The sequence below is a fragment of the Panicum virgatum genome, chromosome 1N, assembly GCF_016808335.1.
Source record: "Panicum virgatum strain AP13 chromosome 1N, P.virgatum_v5, whole genome shotgun sequence".
Lineage (NCBI taxonomy): Eukaryota > Viridiplantae > Streptophyta > Magnoliopsida > Poales > Poaceae > Panicum > Panicum virgatum.
The window spans coordinates 63384665-63402345 of record NC_053145.1 but is presented as its reverse complement, the minus strand read 5'-3'; the positions used below and the strand labels follow the sequence as shown (position 1 = coordinate 63402345).

The 17681-nt window shown below is 49.7% G+C and overlaps 2 protein-coding genes across 3 annotated transcripts; both read left to right on the top strand.

Moving 5' to 3' along the window:
- Window positions 1-7435: 7435 nt before the first annotated feature.
- LOC120657359 (growth-regulating factor 1-like) lies at window positions 7436-9427 on the top strand. Its single transcript, XM_039935661.1, has 3 exons — window positions 7436-7863; window positions 7973-8899; window positions 9033-9427. Exons 1-3 carry the CDS (start codon window positions 7647-7649, stop codon window positions 9038-9040), a joined length of 1152 nt encoding a protein of 383 aa, XP_039791595.1. The 5' UTR covers window positions 7436-7646; the 3' UTR covers window positions 9041-9427.
- Window positions 9428-14398: 4971 nt separating this feature from the next.
- Window positions 14399-16719, top strand: LOC120657358 (ubiquitin-like protein ATG12). Of its 2 annotated transcripts, none has more exons than XM_039935659.1 (5): window positions 14399-14519; window positions 14619-14677; window positions 15614-15682; window positions 15766-15828; window positions 16373-16719. In XM_039935659.1, the coding sequence occupies exons 1-5, from the start codon at window positions 14495-14497 to the stop codon at window positions 16430-16432; spliced, it is 276 nt and encodes a 91-aa protein (XP_039791593.1). In that variant the 5' UTR covers window positions 14399-14494; the 3' UTR covers window positions 16433-16719. The 2 variants fall into 2 exon arrangements, with proteins under 2 accessions (XP_039791593.1, XP_039791594.1); XM_039935660.1 differs by having other exon boundaries at window positions 14410-14519; window positions 16368-16717.
- The last annotated feature ends 962 nt before the right edge of the window (window positions 16720-17681 follow it).

The window sequence follows — 17681 nt, the reverse complement described above, 5'->3', positions numbered from 1 at the left end:
ATAGTGTTTGACTGCCTCGAGTTTGCTCACGGCAAATGCTGGACTGATCCAGACAGAAAGCCAAAACTGGACGTGTCATCTACCCCGGCGTATCATCCACCAAAGCCTGTTGTTTCTTCAGCACTCGAGCAGCAGCAGCAGCAGCCATGCTTTTTCCTACGGAATGGCACTTTTGACCGGGGGATTTTGGAGTCTGCAACGCGACGCGGCCACGCGGGAGCTGGGGAGCTTGCCACAGTGCGCCATCGTGCGTGCGCACAGGAAAAGGGAGCCCGCCGCGTGGGGCGGTGGCAGGTGCGCAGTGAATGTGCCTGCCACAAGTACCGGCACCACCCAGTGCTTTCCACCGGTGGTCGTCACACTGTCCCTTGCCTGCTTGCAGGCAGCAGGCTGCAGCGTTGCCTCCAGTCTTTCTGGCCGCCCCTCCCCGCTCAGCCGCTGCATGTGCCGCTAGCCAGGGTCGCCATGCCGCAGACCGCGCTGGCTGGCTCGCTGGCTAGTGGCTACAAAGCGGGTGGCACGTCGTCACCCGTGTCCGTGCGTGTACCGTCCGGCTCACTCGGAGTGGCGGGGGAAAGAGAAAGATGCCGCGCCGTGCCACTGCCAACCTGTGACGGAGGGAACGGTAGCTAGCTGCGCTTGAAAGGCGCTGCTAGCGCTGCCCTGCCTGCCTGACATGACTGCCTCCTGATGCTGCTGCCGCGCTGCGGCTCGCTCCCCTCTCTCCGGGCAGGCGTGACAGGAACCACGGTGGCAGGCAACGATGACCGCGGATCTTTTGTGGTAGCCTGGTAGGGCTGTGGCGGTGTACAGCGTCCAATATCCTGCACTCCAGCGGCGCGGCCGCCGCGAATCAGCTGCTTGGATCACGGCTTCCTCCTTTTCTACGGAGGGTGGAGCGCGCGCGCCGTGGTCCTTGGCCATGGATATGGTCCTGATGATGCAGTAGTAGCCGAGCGAGCAGCAGCAGCCAGTGGCTGATACGGAGAGTGATCAGTGATGCCATGGTCCCTGCTCCTGGGTTACCGGCAAGAGCCCGTTCGAGGTAGCCAGAAACTCATGGCCGCCGCCTGCGCACCGGCCCACACGGAGCTATTTTCCGCGGGAAGGTGACGTGGCAGTAGTTCAAAAATCCAAATCGTCGCCCACGGTATCCCATTCCCAGCTGCTGCGCTGCTGCGCCCGGGCCCCCAACTCCCCTGGCTCACCAACCATGGCATCTCCATTTACCGCTGGGCAGTGGGCACTGACACGCCTGGCTCACCTCATCGCTCCGAGCCTGCGCCGCACTGACCGCGGCAGCGAAAGCGGAATGGGAACGTCTCGTCTCTGACGAGAAGCCAGCGAGTCCGTCCACCCATCCGTGCATGACAAGCAGCATGCCCACTGGCTGAGGCTGACCTGGCCTGACCCGACCGGCGACCGGCTGGGAGCGTGCGTGCATGCATGCGCGGTGCGCGCAGCGCAGGCAGCGAGTGACCGGTCCTGTCCTCCGGGTACGTGCCTGCCGCGCAGGCAGAGGCCACGGGCCAGAGCCCAGACTGGCGGCAGGCTGGCTAGCGGCGGCGGTCGGCGAGGCGACTGCAAGGGCGAAGGGTAGGCTCGGCGGCGTGAACAAGCAGATAGGAAGGCCTGCGCCCCATATGCGTGGCGTGACCGCTTCTTTGACTCATCATGGAAGGGAGAGGCGCGCGACTGGATGCCTCCTGCCTTCAGCTGCGACCTGCGAGACAGCAAGAGGCCCTCCAGTCCAGCCTTCACTACTCTCCTGACACAGCGCGCAGGTGGGTGAGGGACAGAACATGTGCTCTGACTGTGACGGAGTCAGAAGTGTGTGCTACAACTGTTGTAGGGTGTGTTTAGATGCCCCAAAACCCCCCAAAATCTAAATTTTCCATCACATCGAAACATTAAATATAGCAAATGATTCATATATGAAGTACTAAATGTAGGTAAATAAAAAACTAATTGCATAATATTGATGTACGTTGCGAGACGAATCTTTTGAGCCTAGTTAGATCATGGTAGGACAATATTTACCACAAACAAACGAAAAGTGCTACAGTGTCCGATGCAATTTTTTCTCCCGCTTTTCCAGAGATCTAAACACAGCCGCAGTGTTGTTTCAGCGTTGGAGAGTGAGTGGAAACCGAGGTCAAGATGAGGGCAGTATAGGTCATTGTAGAGTGGGTTGGGCACGCACTCATTGGGGATACGGTAAGTCATTGGTGTCTGCAATTTTTTCTCACTTTTCGCAGGAAGATGGTTTGATTTCTTCGGATGGGCAACGTGTAGTGGCTCCTTTTTTGGCAACATGATGAATTCTGGCATGCTTGAATCCGAATTCAGGCATGCTTGAATCATAGGTACCAGAACATGTGCTTCCAAGAAGAAACATGCACCTCTACTGTTGAGTCTTGACCAATCACGTAGCCGACCAAAAAGACCACGGGTCGGCATTACTAGCTGTATTTGAGACAAAACGAACGAAGTTCGGTAGCTGAATTGGACTCCAAATCTACTTTTTTGGTAGATTTTTGCTACTAGTATGACACATAGTCAAAGCAGCAGAGAAAGACTGGGAGAACCCTGTGCTTGTGATTGCAGTGTGCATCCCCTGCGTGACAGCGTGGGCCAAAAGAGTGCCGTTTCTGCCTGCCCACTGCCCTGTGGGCCAACAGCTGTCAGCAATCACTTCCCTTCTCAGCCTGCTCTGCTCCAGCCACCTCCGCACGACCACACTTGCTGATGTACAACTTCCATGCTGTCCTAAAATATAAGCATTTATTGACTTTCGTGATTCACGTTTGACCATTCGTCTTATTCGAAAAATTTGTGAAAATATTATTTATTTTGTTTTGACATGTTTTATCATCGTATATATTTTAAGTATATCATACTTGTTTTTATATTTTTATAAATTTTTTAAATAAAACGAATGGTCAAATGTGATCATCAAAAGTCAACAAATAATTATATTCTGAGACGGAGGGAGTACTCGTAACCAACCACCATCAAGTGAAAAAGGCGACGCAGAAGAAATACTGTAGTATTTTTTCAGATTATACCTTCTCTGCATAGTCAAGCCACATCATCATTATGGCGGTGTCATGCCCATTCATCGCTCTCAGCGGACAGTGGTTGGCTTATCTGAGCCCAAAAGTGGCCCACGGTTGCAGGCCCATGGGCCCCATCCGTTGGTGTCAGCGAGCATGCTCCCCCTTTCTCCCTCTACTTTGACCAGTCAAGTACAGTAGTATTTGATGCCTAATTATTGTGCGTAACTCTACCGTGCGGGAGAGAAAGCTCAATAATGACGCTAAGCTGATCTTTGTTCCTAGAACAACACCTTTTTCTCCAGTGTTGGTGTGCTTAAGATGGCTGCCACAATGCTTCATTCGAAAGCCTTTTTAGGCACTGTGCTGCTGCTCCAAGTTTGGATCCTTTTCAGAGCATCGGAGTAGCCCATGATGGTCCGCTAATGCTTGGAATTTATATACAGTTTTATTTATTGCCATGTTACTTGCTAATGGTATTTTTTGGTAAGGGGCAAATGAGGAAAAAAGTTATTACTGGCCTCGATCAAACCATCATCACATCAGAAGTCAGACAGCGTGGGCAACAGCAAACCGTTGCTTGTGGCATCGCTGTATTCGCTTTGCTGTGGCTGATGATAGTGCTGATTTGTTATGAGAGAACAGTACTGCTGACTGGTTGTTAGCTGATGGCTGGTGCTGATTTAGTATGCGAGAACAATACTGCTGTCTGGTTGGCTGACAAGCCAAGCGAACACAGCGAATCTTTGAACGCATGCATGAAGTATTACATGCACTCAAAATTCTTAAAACTTTACAAGATTTCACATCACATCGAATCTTTGAACACATACATGAAGTATTAAATATAGCTAAATAAAATAACGAATTATATAATTTGACTATAATTTGCGAGACGAATCTTTTGAGCATAATTAACCCATAATGGAACAATAAGTATCAAATACAATCGAAAGTACTATAATACTTTACACCAAAATTTTTCACATCTAAACACAAGGCCATAGCCATTTTCTTCTGTCCAGGAGAAACGAGGCGTTCACAATGTTCAGTCCAGCAAGCCCCCAGTATATTTTTTTTGAACATATCAAGCCAACGATGATTGCGACGAGCCATGAGCCATCACATCTGTCGGAGAAAGAACGAAAGAAAACACTTTCGGCTTTCGCCTGCAGGAACGAATCAGAGGCCCCTGAAAAGCTCGCAGCCTATCGCCTGCTCCTGCCTGCACTTTCGGCTTTACTTTTATCGGCAACGAACATCTACTACTACTACTACTATTTTTGTGCATTTAGTTTTACATCGTCATCTTCAGTTTTATTGAACGAAACAAATAGGAGTACAAACGTAGATCTTCAGTCGTCATGAGAAAACATTCAAAGAAAAAAAGGTTTTGATAAGTAAACACTCTGAAACCTGAATGCTTCGTCACGCCTTCAGCTAGACAGCTTCTCCAGAGGAAATAGGAGTAGTTGAAACGCGACGGCGCATGGTGGAGCAATTGAGCAAATCGGCAGCTACCGCATCCACGAACAGGGGGCGAAAGCCTGCGCGGCGTGTGAGAGCGTACGGTGCAAGCTGCCTGGGCTCTGATCGCGCGACATCTTTACGTCTCCTCCGGTCCTCCCATGGCTACTAGTACGTAGGAGTACTCGTATGCTACGAGTAATCGTCTTGCTGTCTTCTTTACCACTTGCTTTCTTTTGATTTGCGCGGGCCAGGCAGGGAGCTGCGGCGCAGTTGAACAACACACATGCACTGTACAAGACCAGAGGTGGGAGACGCAGAGAGAGAGATGCACGGCACCTCGCTGCGCTTGGGCAGGCGCCAGGCAGGCCTTTCCCCTGTTTAGTTGCAAAGTTTAAAATTCCAAAATTTATTTCCAGCACCTACATGAAGATTTAAATCTAGACGAAATAAAAAATACATTGCACAATTTGCCTGTAAATCGCGAGACGAATCTAATGAATCTAATCAGGGTATAATTAGACGCTAAATCGCTACAGTAATGCTACAGTAAACAACATCTAATGATGGATAATTAGGCTCATTAGATTCGTCTCACGATTTACAGACGAGTTCTGTAATTTATTTTGTGATTAGTTTATATTTAGTATTTCAAATATAGAAAAATACCCTTTAAAAAATTTTACACAGAGCAACTAAACAAATCCTTTGTTTATGAGTTTCCGTAAAGCAGTCAGAGACAGCAGCAACAAAAGGCAGAAGAGCACAGCAGCCATGCGGCCATGCCTGCAGGCTTCAGAGATGAGTCCTCAGGTCCTGTCCCCCACGCCCATCCATATAGTAGATTTGTAAATCTGAAACAGTTCCGATTAGGCTTTGTGTAAGCGCTGAGTACATGTTTCACTGTATTATACGGTAATACGGACTATAGTTGTTCAGGAGGGCTTGGCTCAAAAGCTGAAATCTTCCGCTACAAACAGGCATCTGACCCTAGGATAGCTGGTTCTTGCATGATGGGTACGAGCCTGATACTGTAGCAGAGGAGTCACTGGCGACTTGGTGCGCAACAGTACAGATTTCTGGAGTAGGCGTACTCCTCCCGGTACACGTATCGGTGGTGGAGTGGGAGTTAAGAGAGAGAAACGGTCGTTGGGTTGGGTTGGGTCGATGCAGGCTACTGTATCTGCGTAGGGTGTCGGAGTCTGGCCGTCTCCACTGACCACTGCCGCCTGCAGCCTGCAGGGTTGCAGTCAATAAACAAGGAGCATGACAATGAATGGGGCCACCAGGTGGCGCTGCTGCCATGGAGAATGGGATGGCACCGCGGATCTCCTCCGTCCACCCGCCGGGAGTGTACACCAACCAGCTTTGCCACAAATAACGGCTTGTTTTCTCTTGGTTTCTCGATTTATTTCGGTTTATTTCCTCTCATAAAATATTATTTATTCTACTAGCTCTATATTATTTATGCGGTGAGCCGATCAGACAAACTAGTGCTGGCGGTAGGAATTCTCACGGGACCGTGCCGTTCACACGCACAGGTAGCAGAAAAAACTGGTTGCCAATACTGTTAGCACGGTAACAATGATGGTCGGGTGCAGAAGAACGGCTTCGCATCATCGCATGGTCCCTCCTGCCCTCTTTGTAAACCCGTGTAATGTGAGCAACACCATCATTCTCTGAAACTATTCGGGACGGATATGGGATCCACAGCCGATAACAACGGCGGGAGCGCCGTTGAGGACTACGCGAAGAGCGGCAAAGCCCACGGCCCAGCGCTTACACGAGCCATGCGCGGCGCGCCAACGCCGTCGGCCGTCGCCGTTGCCGACGGCGGCGTCGCAGTTGGCAAGCCCAGGCTGTGTTTAGTTCGGATGGGATCACGTCTGATAATGGCAGCCTGGCACTGGCAGGGAGCGAGTCGTCCGAGTCTGGGCTCTGGGGGGGGGGGGGGGGGGGGGGGCAGGGAACGCAGGCTTGCAGCCGCTGCGCCCCTGCGCACAGCAGATTCTGCAGCGCGCACCCTGTCTCGAGTCTTGACTGATCTGATGAATGACATGGGCTCTGTACCCCACACCATGAAATTTTTTGAAGCAACCGTCCAGGATACTGACCGGTCGCGTTGGGCGCCTGCTCCCTCTCGCTTGGGTCACGCGTACGGGCCGGGGGCGCACGCACGCACAGGTTGAACGGCATGGGCCCGTCTGCTCCTGCTTACGAGATGCTGGGTGGTAATAGATCATGGCCCGAATGCTCTTTTCACCATCTTAGTTGGCTCTTAATTTTTTAACTCAAAATTGATTAAAATTATAGCTTGATTCTTTTAGGATCCAGTCCTCAGATTATTTAGGCAAAAAATTATGGCCCTTTACCACCCAGGACGCTACCGACCGAGAACAGGTACAAAACGAGACAGGTTAACGTAAGCACTCAATCAGATGGTGTCATGCATTTTGTTAGTGAAGCAAAAAGGAGATTGTACGTGTCATGCCGCCGGCCCTTGGATCGGAGCATACGTGCGGGTTGGATGATCGCAAACTGCCGTGGAATAGCTATGAAGCCCTTGTTTTGTTGCAAAAACTTTTGGAATTTTGACACTATAGCACTTTTGTTCGTATTTGGTAATTATTATCCGATCATAGGTTAACTAGGCTCAAAAAGTTCGTCTCGCAAATTACAGACAAACTGTGTAATTAATTATTTTATTTAGCTACATTTAATACTTCATGCATACGTTTAAAGATTCGATGTGATAGGAAATCTTATAAAATTTTAAAATTTTAGATGCAACTAAACAATCAAGTGGCCCAAAACTCTTGCAGCCCAAAACCGGACGCCGACGCCTCCTTTTGAACGCGGCGCTGCAGCCACCCACGGAACCCCTCTCGCCGAGCCCTCCCTACAAAACCCCTTCCACCTCTACCTGACCCATTGCTCACTCACGCCACTCGCCGTTCCGCCTCCACCCTGCTGCCCCTCGGCATCTCGCTGACACCACCACGACTGCAACCGCCGCACCGCGCTCCGATCGCCTCCTGCGTTTCCCGCCGGCGGTGTGCGTTCCGATAGAGATCTTCGCTGGTAGCTTAATCTAGCCCGGGAGAGAAGCCGCCGGCCGCGGAGATGATGATGATGAGCGGTCGTGCGGGCGGCGGGGCCGGCGCGGGGCGGTATCCGTTCACGGCGTCGCAGTGGCAGGAGCTGGAGCACCAGGCGCTCATCTACAAGTGCCTGGCGTCCGGCAAGCCCATCCCGTCCTACCTCATGCCGCCGCTCCGCCGCATCCTCGACTCCGCCCTCGCCACCTCCCCCTCCCTCGCCTTCCCGCCGCAACCCTCGCGTACGTTTCCTTCCCTTCTCTTTTTTCCCCCTCTCTTGTTGTTTCCGTTCACGTATGCATTGGCACTGGGCCACTGGCTGATCTGAATCAAGTTTCCTTGTGCATGCAGTGGGGTGGGGCTGCTTCGGGATGGGGTTCAGCAGGAAGCCCGACGAGGATCCGGAGCCCGGGCGGTGCCGGCGGACGGACGGCAAGAAGTGGCGCTGCTCCAAGGAGGCCTACCCGGACTCCAAGTACTGCGAGAAGCACATGCACCGCGGCAAGAACCGTTCAAGAAAGCCTGTGGAAATGTCCCTTGCCACGCCGGCGCCGTCCTCCAACGCCACCTCCGCCAACAGCGCCACCGCCAACACCACCACGACCTCGTCCCCCGCGCCCACCTACCACCGCCCGGCCCCCGCCGCCGCGCACGACGCGGCGCCCTACCACGCGCTGTACGGTGGCAGCCCATACGCGGCGGCCTCCACCCGCCCCGCCAGCGCGTACCACGCGTCGGCGCAGGTGAGCCCGTTCCACCTCCACCTCGATACCACCCACCCGCACCCGCCGCCGTCGTACTACTCCGTGGACCAGAGGGACTACGCCTACGGGCACGCCGCCAAGGAGGTCGGCGAGCACGCCTTCTTCTCCGACGGCACGACCGAGAGGGACCGCCAGGCCGCGGGTCAGTGGCAGTTCAAGAATCTCGGCGTGGAGCCGAAGCCGAGCGCCGCGTCGCTGTTCTCGGTCGGCGGGTACGGGAACGCCGCGGCGACGGCGTACGCCGCTGATCTGAGCAAGGAAGAGGACGAGGAGGAGCGGCGGCGCCAGCAGCAGCAGCACTGCTTCGTGCTGGGAGCCGACCTGCGGCTGGAGAGGCCGTCGGGCCACGACGCCGCCCCCGCGCAGAAGCCGCTCCGGCCCTTCTTCGACGAGTGGCCGCACGAGAAGGCAAACAAGGGCGGCTCCTGGATGGGGTTCGACGGCGAGACGCAGCTTTCCATGTCCATCCCCATGGCGACCAACGACCTCCCCATCACCTCCCGCTACCGTAATGGTGCGTACCCAGTTTTTTTTTCCGTTAAACTCATTCCCGTAATGGCTCTTGGCTGATCTCCGCAACTTGTTGCATGCTTTTCAAGGTCTTGTTCTGATCATAGTTTCGTTATTTGTGTTTTTACAATCTGCAGATGAGTAAGACCAGCTTGTGTGATTGCTGCTAGACGAGAGGCTGAGCCGCTGAGGCCAGATCAACCTGGAACACAACTACGGGTGCCTTCCAGGGATATGTACGGTTCTGCTCAAGGCCGGTACAGTTCCTGAAGTTGAAAGACCTGAACCTCCTAAGAATGAATTTTCCTTTTTCTCCATTTTTTTTCCTCTTAAGCGACGTTGCCTGTAGTGTTACACTTCACTGTAATGCTAATGCTTCTTATGTTAGTTGTGATGAGGTTAGTAGGAGTGGAGGCCTTTCGGATTTCTGAAGCGTTTTGCCTCTGTTCTGTTCTTGTCAGTGCTATGTAATATCTTGTGAGCGAGCTCAGGCCCCGTTCAATTCCCAAAAAAATTGCTACAGTAACCGTCACATCGAATTTTTGGTCACATGTATAAAGTATTAAATGTAAATAAAAAAATAACTAATTACACAGTCTAACTGATTACCACTAGATGAATTTTTTAGGTCTAATTAGTTCATAATTAGATATTATTTGTCAAGTAATAACGAAGGGCCTTCCTACGGTACTCCAATTACCTCATAGGAGGTAAGAGCTTCAATAAATCTAGACCCTTGAATTTTAGAAGAGACAAGCCAATTAATTAAATGTAAAAAAGATATTACATGCTATTTCGGTTATCATGCATGCAGCCATGCATGCAGGTGGAATTTGGCGTGGATTGCTCCCCTTGTTTGCTCGGAGGTTGTTGAATGGAATCTACACGTAGTATGTCACATTTATTTGTTGCCGGTTGGAAAAATAAAAAGTGTACAAACATATTATGTTTCAGTTAGATCTAAATCTAATCTGGCTGTAGGTTTCGAGCAAAATCAGATAGTTGATTCCATGTATGTGTACCTTTCAAAAAGTAACAAATTATTTATATCTTTCAAAACAATTGTCACGTGTATACGGGTCACATATATCTTAAAAATGTAACATTCATATGCCATATTTTTCTTTTTTTGAATCATGTTATAAAAACAGGGTCACATGCATAATGCATAACACGTTAAGTATCTATTATTTTCTTGATCAAACACTGGGTTAGTACTCATGTCACATGTTATTATATCGCATTACAAAAAACATATTATAACACACTCATGTCACGCTAGGAAAAATTGTTACAACTCACCCATATCATGTTAGGAACAAAATGTTACAACACACCCATGTCACATTAGGGAAAGGATATTACAACTCACCTATTATTTTATTTTCCTCTAAAGTGTCAAGTGTCTATTTTATTTTCCTCTAAAGTGTCAAGTATCAACCCATGTCAATGCATTCACGTTAAACAAAAAACAATGAAAAAATATATAAACGGCCATCATGCACATATGTACGTGTTACATTTGCATAGCTAATAATCCAAATTGTGATCACTCCGCAGGCGGCTACTCAGCTAGAGATGCAATGGCCGCTTCAATTCTAAACATGATAGTAATGCCGATGGCTCTTCCTGCACAAATTAATTTGTCACATGCACATATGAATGTGTCACGTGGAAACAGTCACGGTATATGGTATATGATTTTGGAGGTTAGATCCAATAGGAAGTTAGTTCCTATATTTTTTCTACTTTTATAATTAAAAATATATAAATACTATTACCTCCTAGGAGGTAATAGTTCATTCTAACCATCAAGATCTACGGTCCACAGTCATTTCGGAGTACCGTAGCAAAGCCCAATAACGAAATGTGTTATATTAATTTTTCACCCCAAAATCGCGAACTGAACGGGGCCTCAGATCTTCCTTTTCCCGCTGTCGGATTCGGCTGCCTGTGATAGTTTGTCACATCTGTGGATTCTGCTCAAAGCTCTCCAGTTGCCCATCTGCTCCACGGTTTACTTTATACTTTGAGCTCAGAGACTGCAACGAATACAAAAGAGTAACCACCATGCTTGATCAGATATACTCGATCATTAGGATAATGGTAATGACGGAATGGCTTCTACGGAGTAGTTGCATGCATATCTTTGACTGATAGTAGGGGCGAGCCAGCTAGGGACCCTAGTGCGGCTTTTCCCTGTCCATAGTTTGACTGTAAGGTTTCTCGGCGCTCAGGCTTCTCTAACCCGTTCCCATTGAGCCCAACGGAACTGGGCAGAGATGCAGGATTACAGTCCAGCATGACCTGCACCTGCAGAGAGCGCCGAGCTGACTGATCCCTTGTTTGGCAACGCTAGAATTCTAGTACGCACACATCCCGAAAAAAAAATCTCGCATACATGAAGCACTAAATGAAGTCTATTTGCAAAACCTTTTTAGGGATGTGTGTAACTTTTCGCGACGAATCTAATGATGGTAATTAATCAATAATTAGCTATAGCGATGCTACAGTAACCATACTCTAATCGCGCGGTCAAAGACCTCATTAGATTCTTCAGGGTCACTAGCGCGGGGTTCTGAAGTTGGTTTTGTAAACTGGCTTTATTTGACACCGTAATTAGCGGTCAAAGTTTACTATTTATTACCCTGCTACAAAACCAAACAAGGCGTAGCTGACGGTGTCAGGTGTGGCGTCTACTAGACTACTACTTCTGCGCAACCGGCGTTGCTGTCCCCTGCTGCTGCATCTGCATGCATCCATATTGCATACTGTACTGTGCAGTGCTCTGCCTGGCGACTGGCGAGGTCGCTACGCTACTGTAGAGGTAACCTGTACTCCTCCAACTCCTGACCAGCGTAGCAGGCTAGCAGCAGCCTTCAAAGCCTGCACTTGCTGTCTGCCCGGCGCCGGGCCTGCTTGCCAGTCTCGCGAGTCATGGGCGCAAGTACCGGTAGCTGCGCCCGCCCAAAGCAAAGCCGGGCCGTGTTTAAGAATCTTGGCTGTGTTTGGTTAAGGTTGAAAAAAATTTCGCGAAAATTTTTTAGTTCTTTGACCACTAATTTAGAGTATTAAATGAAGTCTAATTACAAAACCACCTCCACAACCCCTTGTAAATCGCGAGACGAATCTAATGAGGCCTTTGACCGCGTGATTAGTGGATGGTTACTGTAGCATCACTGTACCAAATCATCAATTAATTACCATCATTAGATTCGTCTCGAAATGTTATACTCATTTCTAAAATTTTTTTACAAATAGACCTTATTTAATACTCCATGCGGAAGTTCGCCTTTTTGTGAAATCCTGATTTGACAGGAAACCAAACGCGGCCCTTACCAATTCAAAGTAATAAATGAAGTCTATTTATAATTTTTTTGCACAGATGGATTGTATATCACGAGACGAATCTAATGATGCTAATTAATTCATGATTAATTAATAATTAGCGGATGGTTACCGTAGCATCACTGGTGCAACTCATGGATTAAGTAGGCTCATTATATTCGTCTCGCGATTTACAGTCCATCAATGCAAAAAGTTTTGTAAATAGACTTTATTTAGTACTTTAAATTAGCAAGATTCATTCGAATTTTTTTGTGTTTTTGTGTTTACTGGATGGGAGGGCCCTAGCAGCAGCAGTACGTGCTCCTATGGTGGTGTACTGATAGCAGCTTGCCGGACGGTCCTAAACCTGGTCTTGTCTCCTGTCATTGTCACTCCAGATATTACACTAGTCCCATGTTAAAACCCAGGGTTTATCTCCATTTACACTCACAGAGTCACAGTGATATCGTCTCACAGGATCTTGCCGAGTAAAGGAAAAGCCATGAGCCAATGCCCGCTCGACACGGCCGCGCACGGCGCCAATCTGCACGCCACGGAGTGCGGCCAGAAAGCCGAACGCCTCCGGCCTCCTCTGCCGCCCGCGCCAGTGCGGCATTGCCAGTGCCAGAAAACCACCACGCCACCATCGGCAAGGCGATGGCCAGGCGCACGCGCGCCCCGGAGTGGCCTGTTCCTTCGCTCGCGCAGCAGCGCCAGCGCGTGCTCGATCGCGTCGTCGTCCAGGCATCCGCACGTGAGGCGCTGAGCGCCGCGTGAGCCCCGCCACGAACGGGGTGGCAGTGGCAGGGCCTTCTCGATGGGTTTGCCATCCCTCGCGTGTCTCGTGCCAGCATTATTGCGGGCGAAAAGTTGCTTACTACTGCTACAGTCGCGGCGGCAAGATAAGGGCACCCCCACTGCAATACTATTCTGCCGGCAGTGTTCCCCACCCTGGGCGAGAGAGCCTGACCTAACCTGGCCTGACCAGTGACCATTTCCGTGTACGCTTTGCATGTGGCGCCTGACCTGATCCCGTGGCACGTTGCGGCGCGCGGTGGATATCTATCTAGATGGGTTTGCCAGTTTTGAGAAAGAGGCTGCTGCTGCAGGCTCACTGGGTTGCCCCGGCACGTATTCCCTCATTCCTGCTGTTCACGGCACGACGGCAATGGTGAGAACTGAAAAGCAGGCGATCGAAAAGCATGTCCGGGTCTCGTTGCCTCGATCGAGTCCTCGACCACGGGACGAAGCCTGATGATGGAGAAGGTTGCAGTAATAAACTGCATCCAGTGCACGGAACAAGACGGGGTAACACAGCTCATGATCATGTGTGTCCACGGAGCAGCACACGTGGAAAACCTAGGAATCCGGGTATCTCTGCAGAGGCAAAGTGGTTAAACTACTGTCACGCGCAGCCTGACGCCCGGACATGTTAATTGCCCGATTATTCGCGGTTCAGTGCCCGTGCTTTGACGAGGCACACCCTCTGACACGACGCCTCGGGATAAGCGGCCCTGCAACGTGGCCGCGGGCGTACGAGCGCGGCTAAACAAACCGGGCGGCGGGGGAGGAGGTCGGTGTAGATTCTCGCGGCAGGCTGCGGGTTGATTAGTTTAACGAAGCGCCCGTTTTGTGTGGTACAGTACTCGTAGTAGAGCATTTCTGCTGCCAGGGGGATCCGATGCAGGGATGTAGCGGCGGCCTGATTTTCTTTTCTGTGTTTGGCAATGTCAGATCCCGCGACAGCATTTCTCGTGCCAGGTGTTTAACTAACCCCCTCGATCTACCGGGTCAGGTGAGCATCACATACGAGTATGCTACTACTTGCACAGTGTCAGGCAGGCCTGCCACCGCGTCAGAGATGCACACGCTTCAGTTTGCTGGTGAAAGATTCCGTCAGCGAAGCGACCAATCGATACGACGGAGCAAGGCACAGATGTTCGATTTGCCGCTATCTGGCTGGCCTGATTGATTTTCTGCTAATCATCGAGACACAACTCCCTGGTCTATGGCGGAATTGCCGCGCTCGGATTGCCTCGGCGGCGCTCCTGAACGCAAGTCTACATTGAGCCCATGGCCCGCTGCTCGGTTTCCGAGTCACCTTGAGCCTAAATGGGCCGAGATCGATCAGTGAAGGCCTTATTAGGCCCAAAACTCCAAACCGAGTCCCGATAGACTCGAGACAAATCATACGGTGTCAAGTGAAATTTCCTTCCCGAGTTTCTTGCGATTTCCCTATCGAGCTGTGTCGCAGTCGCCGTTGCCGTCGACGATGGCAGCGGAGGTGGATCAGAAAGGTTTTTGCAACTCCGGCCGCCGTTCTATGTCTCGCGAGTTGCTATCTTCTTCTTCCCCTTCTCATCTTTCCTGACCCCTCTGCTGCTACGGGATTGCAGTGGTGGTGCATGTGCGGTCGACGGGTGATGCCCCGATACTGAAGCAATCCAAATTCAAGGTGCGAATTTCATCTCCTCGTCATCCCTCCCGTCTCCTCGTCATCCCTCCCCTTAATTCGCTTGCAGTTCAACATCTGTTCTACTCCCGGTATAGCTGGAAGTTAGGGTTTCATGCTTTCGTCTCTAGATCCCGACTTCAGAATCGGGGACTTCTCTGTCTAACGGAAACTTACATGCGGAAACTTACATGCGGACTTCGGATATGGTTGCCATGCACTTGACTTGGTGACTCTTTGTGCCGATGGTGAATTCGGACAGAGTTGTGTTTCAGTTTATCAAGGGATATCCCCAATGCCCCTGTTCAGTTTGATAAGAAACTGGACAGTATTCTCCGATATATAGAAACATGTAGACTGAACTGACTGACAACACAGATTAGATGGTTTGGTTGTGCTGTTTGCTCACTTTATTAGTAATAAAAGAGAAAACAAATGGGAATGTAGTGTCCAGGAGGTTTGCTGGATCTCAAATATGTGGGAGACTGAGGAAGTTGTACACGTTTCGCTAATTTTATCTTGGTAAAATTAGAGAGAGGGAAAGTGTTGTTAGAAATTTGAGTGCTTGTCCTAATTTAAATCTAAATCCTAACCCATTTGATATTGTGAGAAGGGTAGAATGCTAGATCGATATATTTCGTGCAGTGCTTGTGAAGTACTTGCAACACAGTTGCTTCCATGCTGCATATTGATATCATTTATTTTTCTGCTTTCTGAAATAGTTAAATCAATATTTCTCGGTCGTAGTTCTATAGATGCATTTTCTTCCCTCATTTAACTTAGGAAACCTTTGGCACAATGATAGTTCGTGTGGTTGATTCATTAAGTCCTACCATCGTTTGCTATTGCTGTGGACTGTCCCTGAAATTGGCTTAAGGGGTTCTCCTTATTTTTCATACAATGAACTTAATTAGTCTGTTATTTGTGTATCCCTACCAGATTTCGGGACGAGATAAATTTTTGAAGGTCATTGAGTTTCTTCGCCGACAACTTCATCAGGATACACTGGTTGGAACAAGACTGTTAGTTATTTGGGAATTTAGTCTGTGACACGCTGGAATTTTACTAACTGTTGCATGTGTTGCCAACAGTTTGTCTATATCAACAGTGCATTTTCGCCAAACCCAGACGAACTGGTAATTGACTTGTATAATGTAAGTTTCTTACTGAAAATGTACTTACACCAATTTTTCTTGAATCTTTACTGGAGGATTGATGTCTCTGCATATGTTCTGTTCGAGAGACTGGCTCCATATGTTTTTGTATCACTTTGTTACAACATCTAATAGTTCGTGAGTTTCTTTTAGTAGTTTGTTTCCATATATGTTCAAAGGTTGATGTATATCAGAACTTAATCACATGAGTTTTCATCTAGAAACATTGGCGACTATAGAGTCCTGGTATTATGCATTCCTGCCAACATGTCTATCAGAACAACTTGATCACGTAAGTTTTCATCTAGAAACATTGATGACCATAGAGTCCTGGCATTATGCATTCCTGCCTGCTAGATTGATGCCTATCACAATTACCGAATGATTTCATGATTTCGGATAGATTACTTCTGCAGACAATGACCACTGGCCACCATAAAGTGCCAGCCTTGATTGTACTTACTATTTCTTAGATTTCTTCTGACCATGTGACATACAGAGCAGGAAAAAAAGGGTGGCTAACTTCTTATTTTTGACACTGCAGAACTTTGGAATTGATGGGAAACTGGTGGTAAATTATGCTTTATCAGCAGCATGGGGCTAAAGTTGCTGCTGCAGCAATGAGATAATAGAGACCCTGACAATTCCTCATGGCGATTGTAAATTACATCTAGTTTTAGTGCTAATGAGACTGTATATCTAATTTGTAAAGGTTATTATACATATTTCACAATCACCCAAATGTATTTCTCCTGTAAAGAATTCCACCCCTACTGTTCATCACGCTGCACCACAGCCCCGTGCTCGTGCATGTGGCTTTCTGGATTGTGTAATGCACCAGTGCAGGTGGTGGATTTTAAGGACTGCTTTAACGACTTCATTGTGTTGACCCCATTTGTCCATGAAATGTGGTGGTTGTTTCTGAAGCTGGGGCTTTATGGTTCTGGGGGTGTTAAGTTGATGAAAATTTTTGGTACAAAGGTGTCGGTACCCTATAGCAGGGATACCCACTCTTACTGCAGCAAGGCAAGACGCACGTAATCATCCGTAACTACGCCATAAGGGGCAGAGCAACCGGGCCCCACGGGTCAGGCGCTTACCTCATCGGGCCAATGGCCCCGGACCCGCTCCGGGACGGGTCCGGTGACGCCACGTGACCCTGGGGAAGGGAAGCTCCGAACCAACAGCCGAAGTCGCGGACCCCCCTAGGGGTCCGGGACCTCCCGCGTCCATCCGGACCTCCCACGCGGGTAGAACCAACATACCACCGGCACGGGCGCGCGTCTTCCGCTGGAAGACTCGCCCACCCACCGCATTCAATGCGGGTGGTTGAGGCGTGCTCTGCCGCCGCGGCACGCGGGGCAGTCTTTGTCAGGCCTCACTGTAGACCGCGTTTTACCGAGGTACACAGTGCAGCCGCCTGCGCAGAACCCGTCTGCCACATTAACTGGATACAACGGCACGACACTTTTCCATCATGCCGCCTACGCCGCAAGTTACACGGCCCGTTCAGCTACACTGTAGGCGACGCCGCAAGCTACACCTGGCGCCGTTTCGACAAGACAGCGCCTGGACATGCTGAACGGAGGATTCTAGGAGCAGGCAAGGGAATCCAGGAATGAGATTTCCTTCGTCTGCAACGCCATAATGTATGAACAATACGTTATTTTATACTACATCGTTTGGGCCCACCTGTCGGGGACCCAACGGCCATGTACGCGCCTCCCTTGAGATATAAAAGGGAGGCACTCTCTGTACACGGGGAAGCTCTCTCGAGCACACACTGGGTTCAGCACCAAGCTCACCCAGACTCAAGCAATACAGCACACAGTGGACGTAGGATATTACGCTCC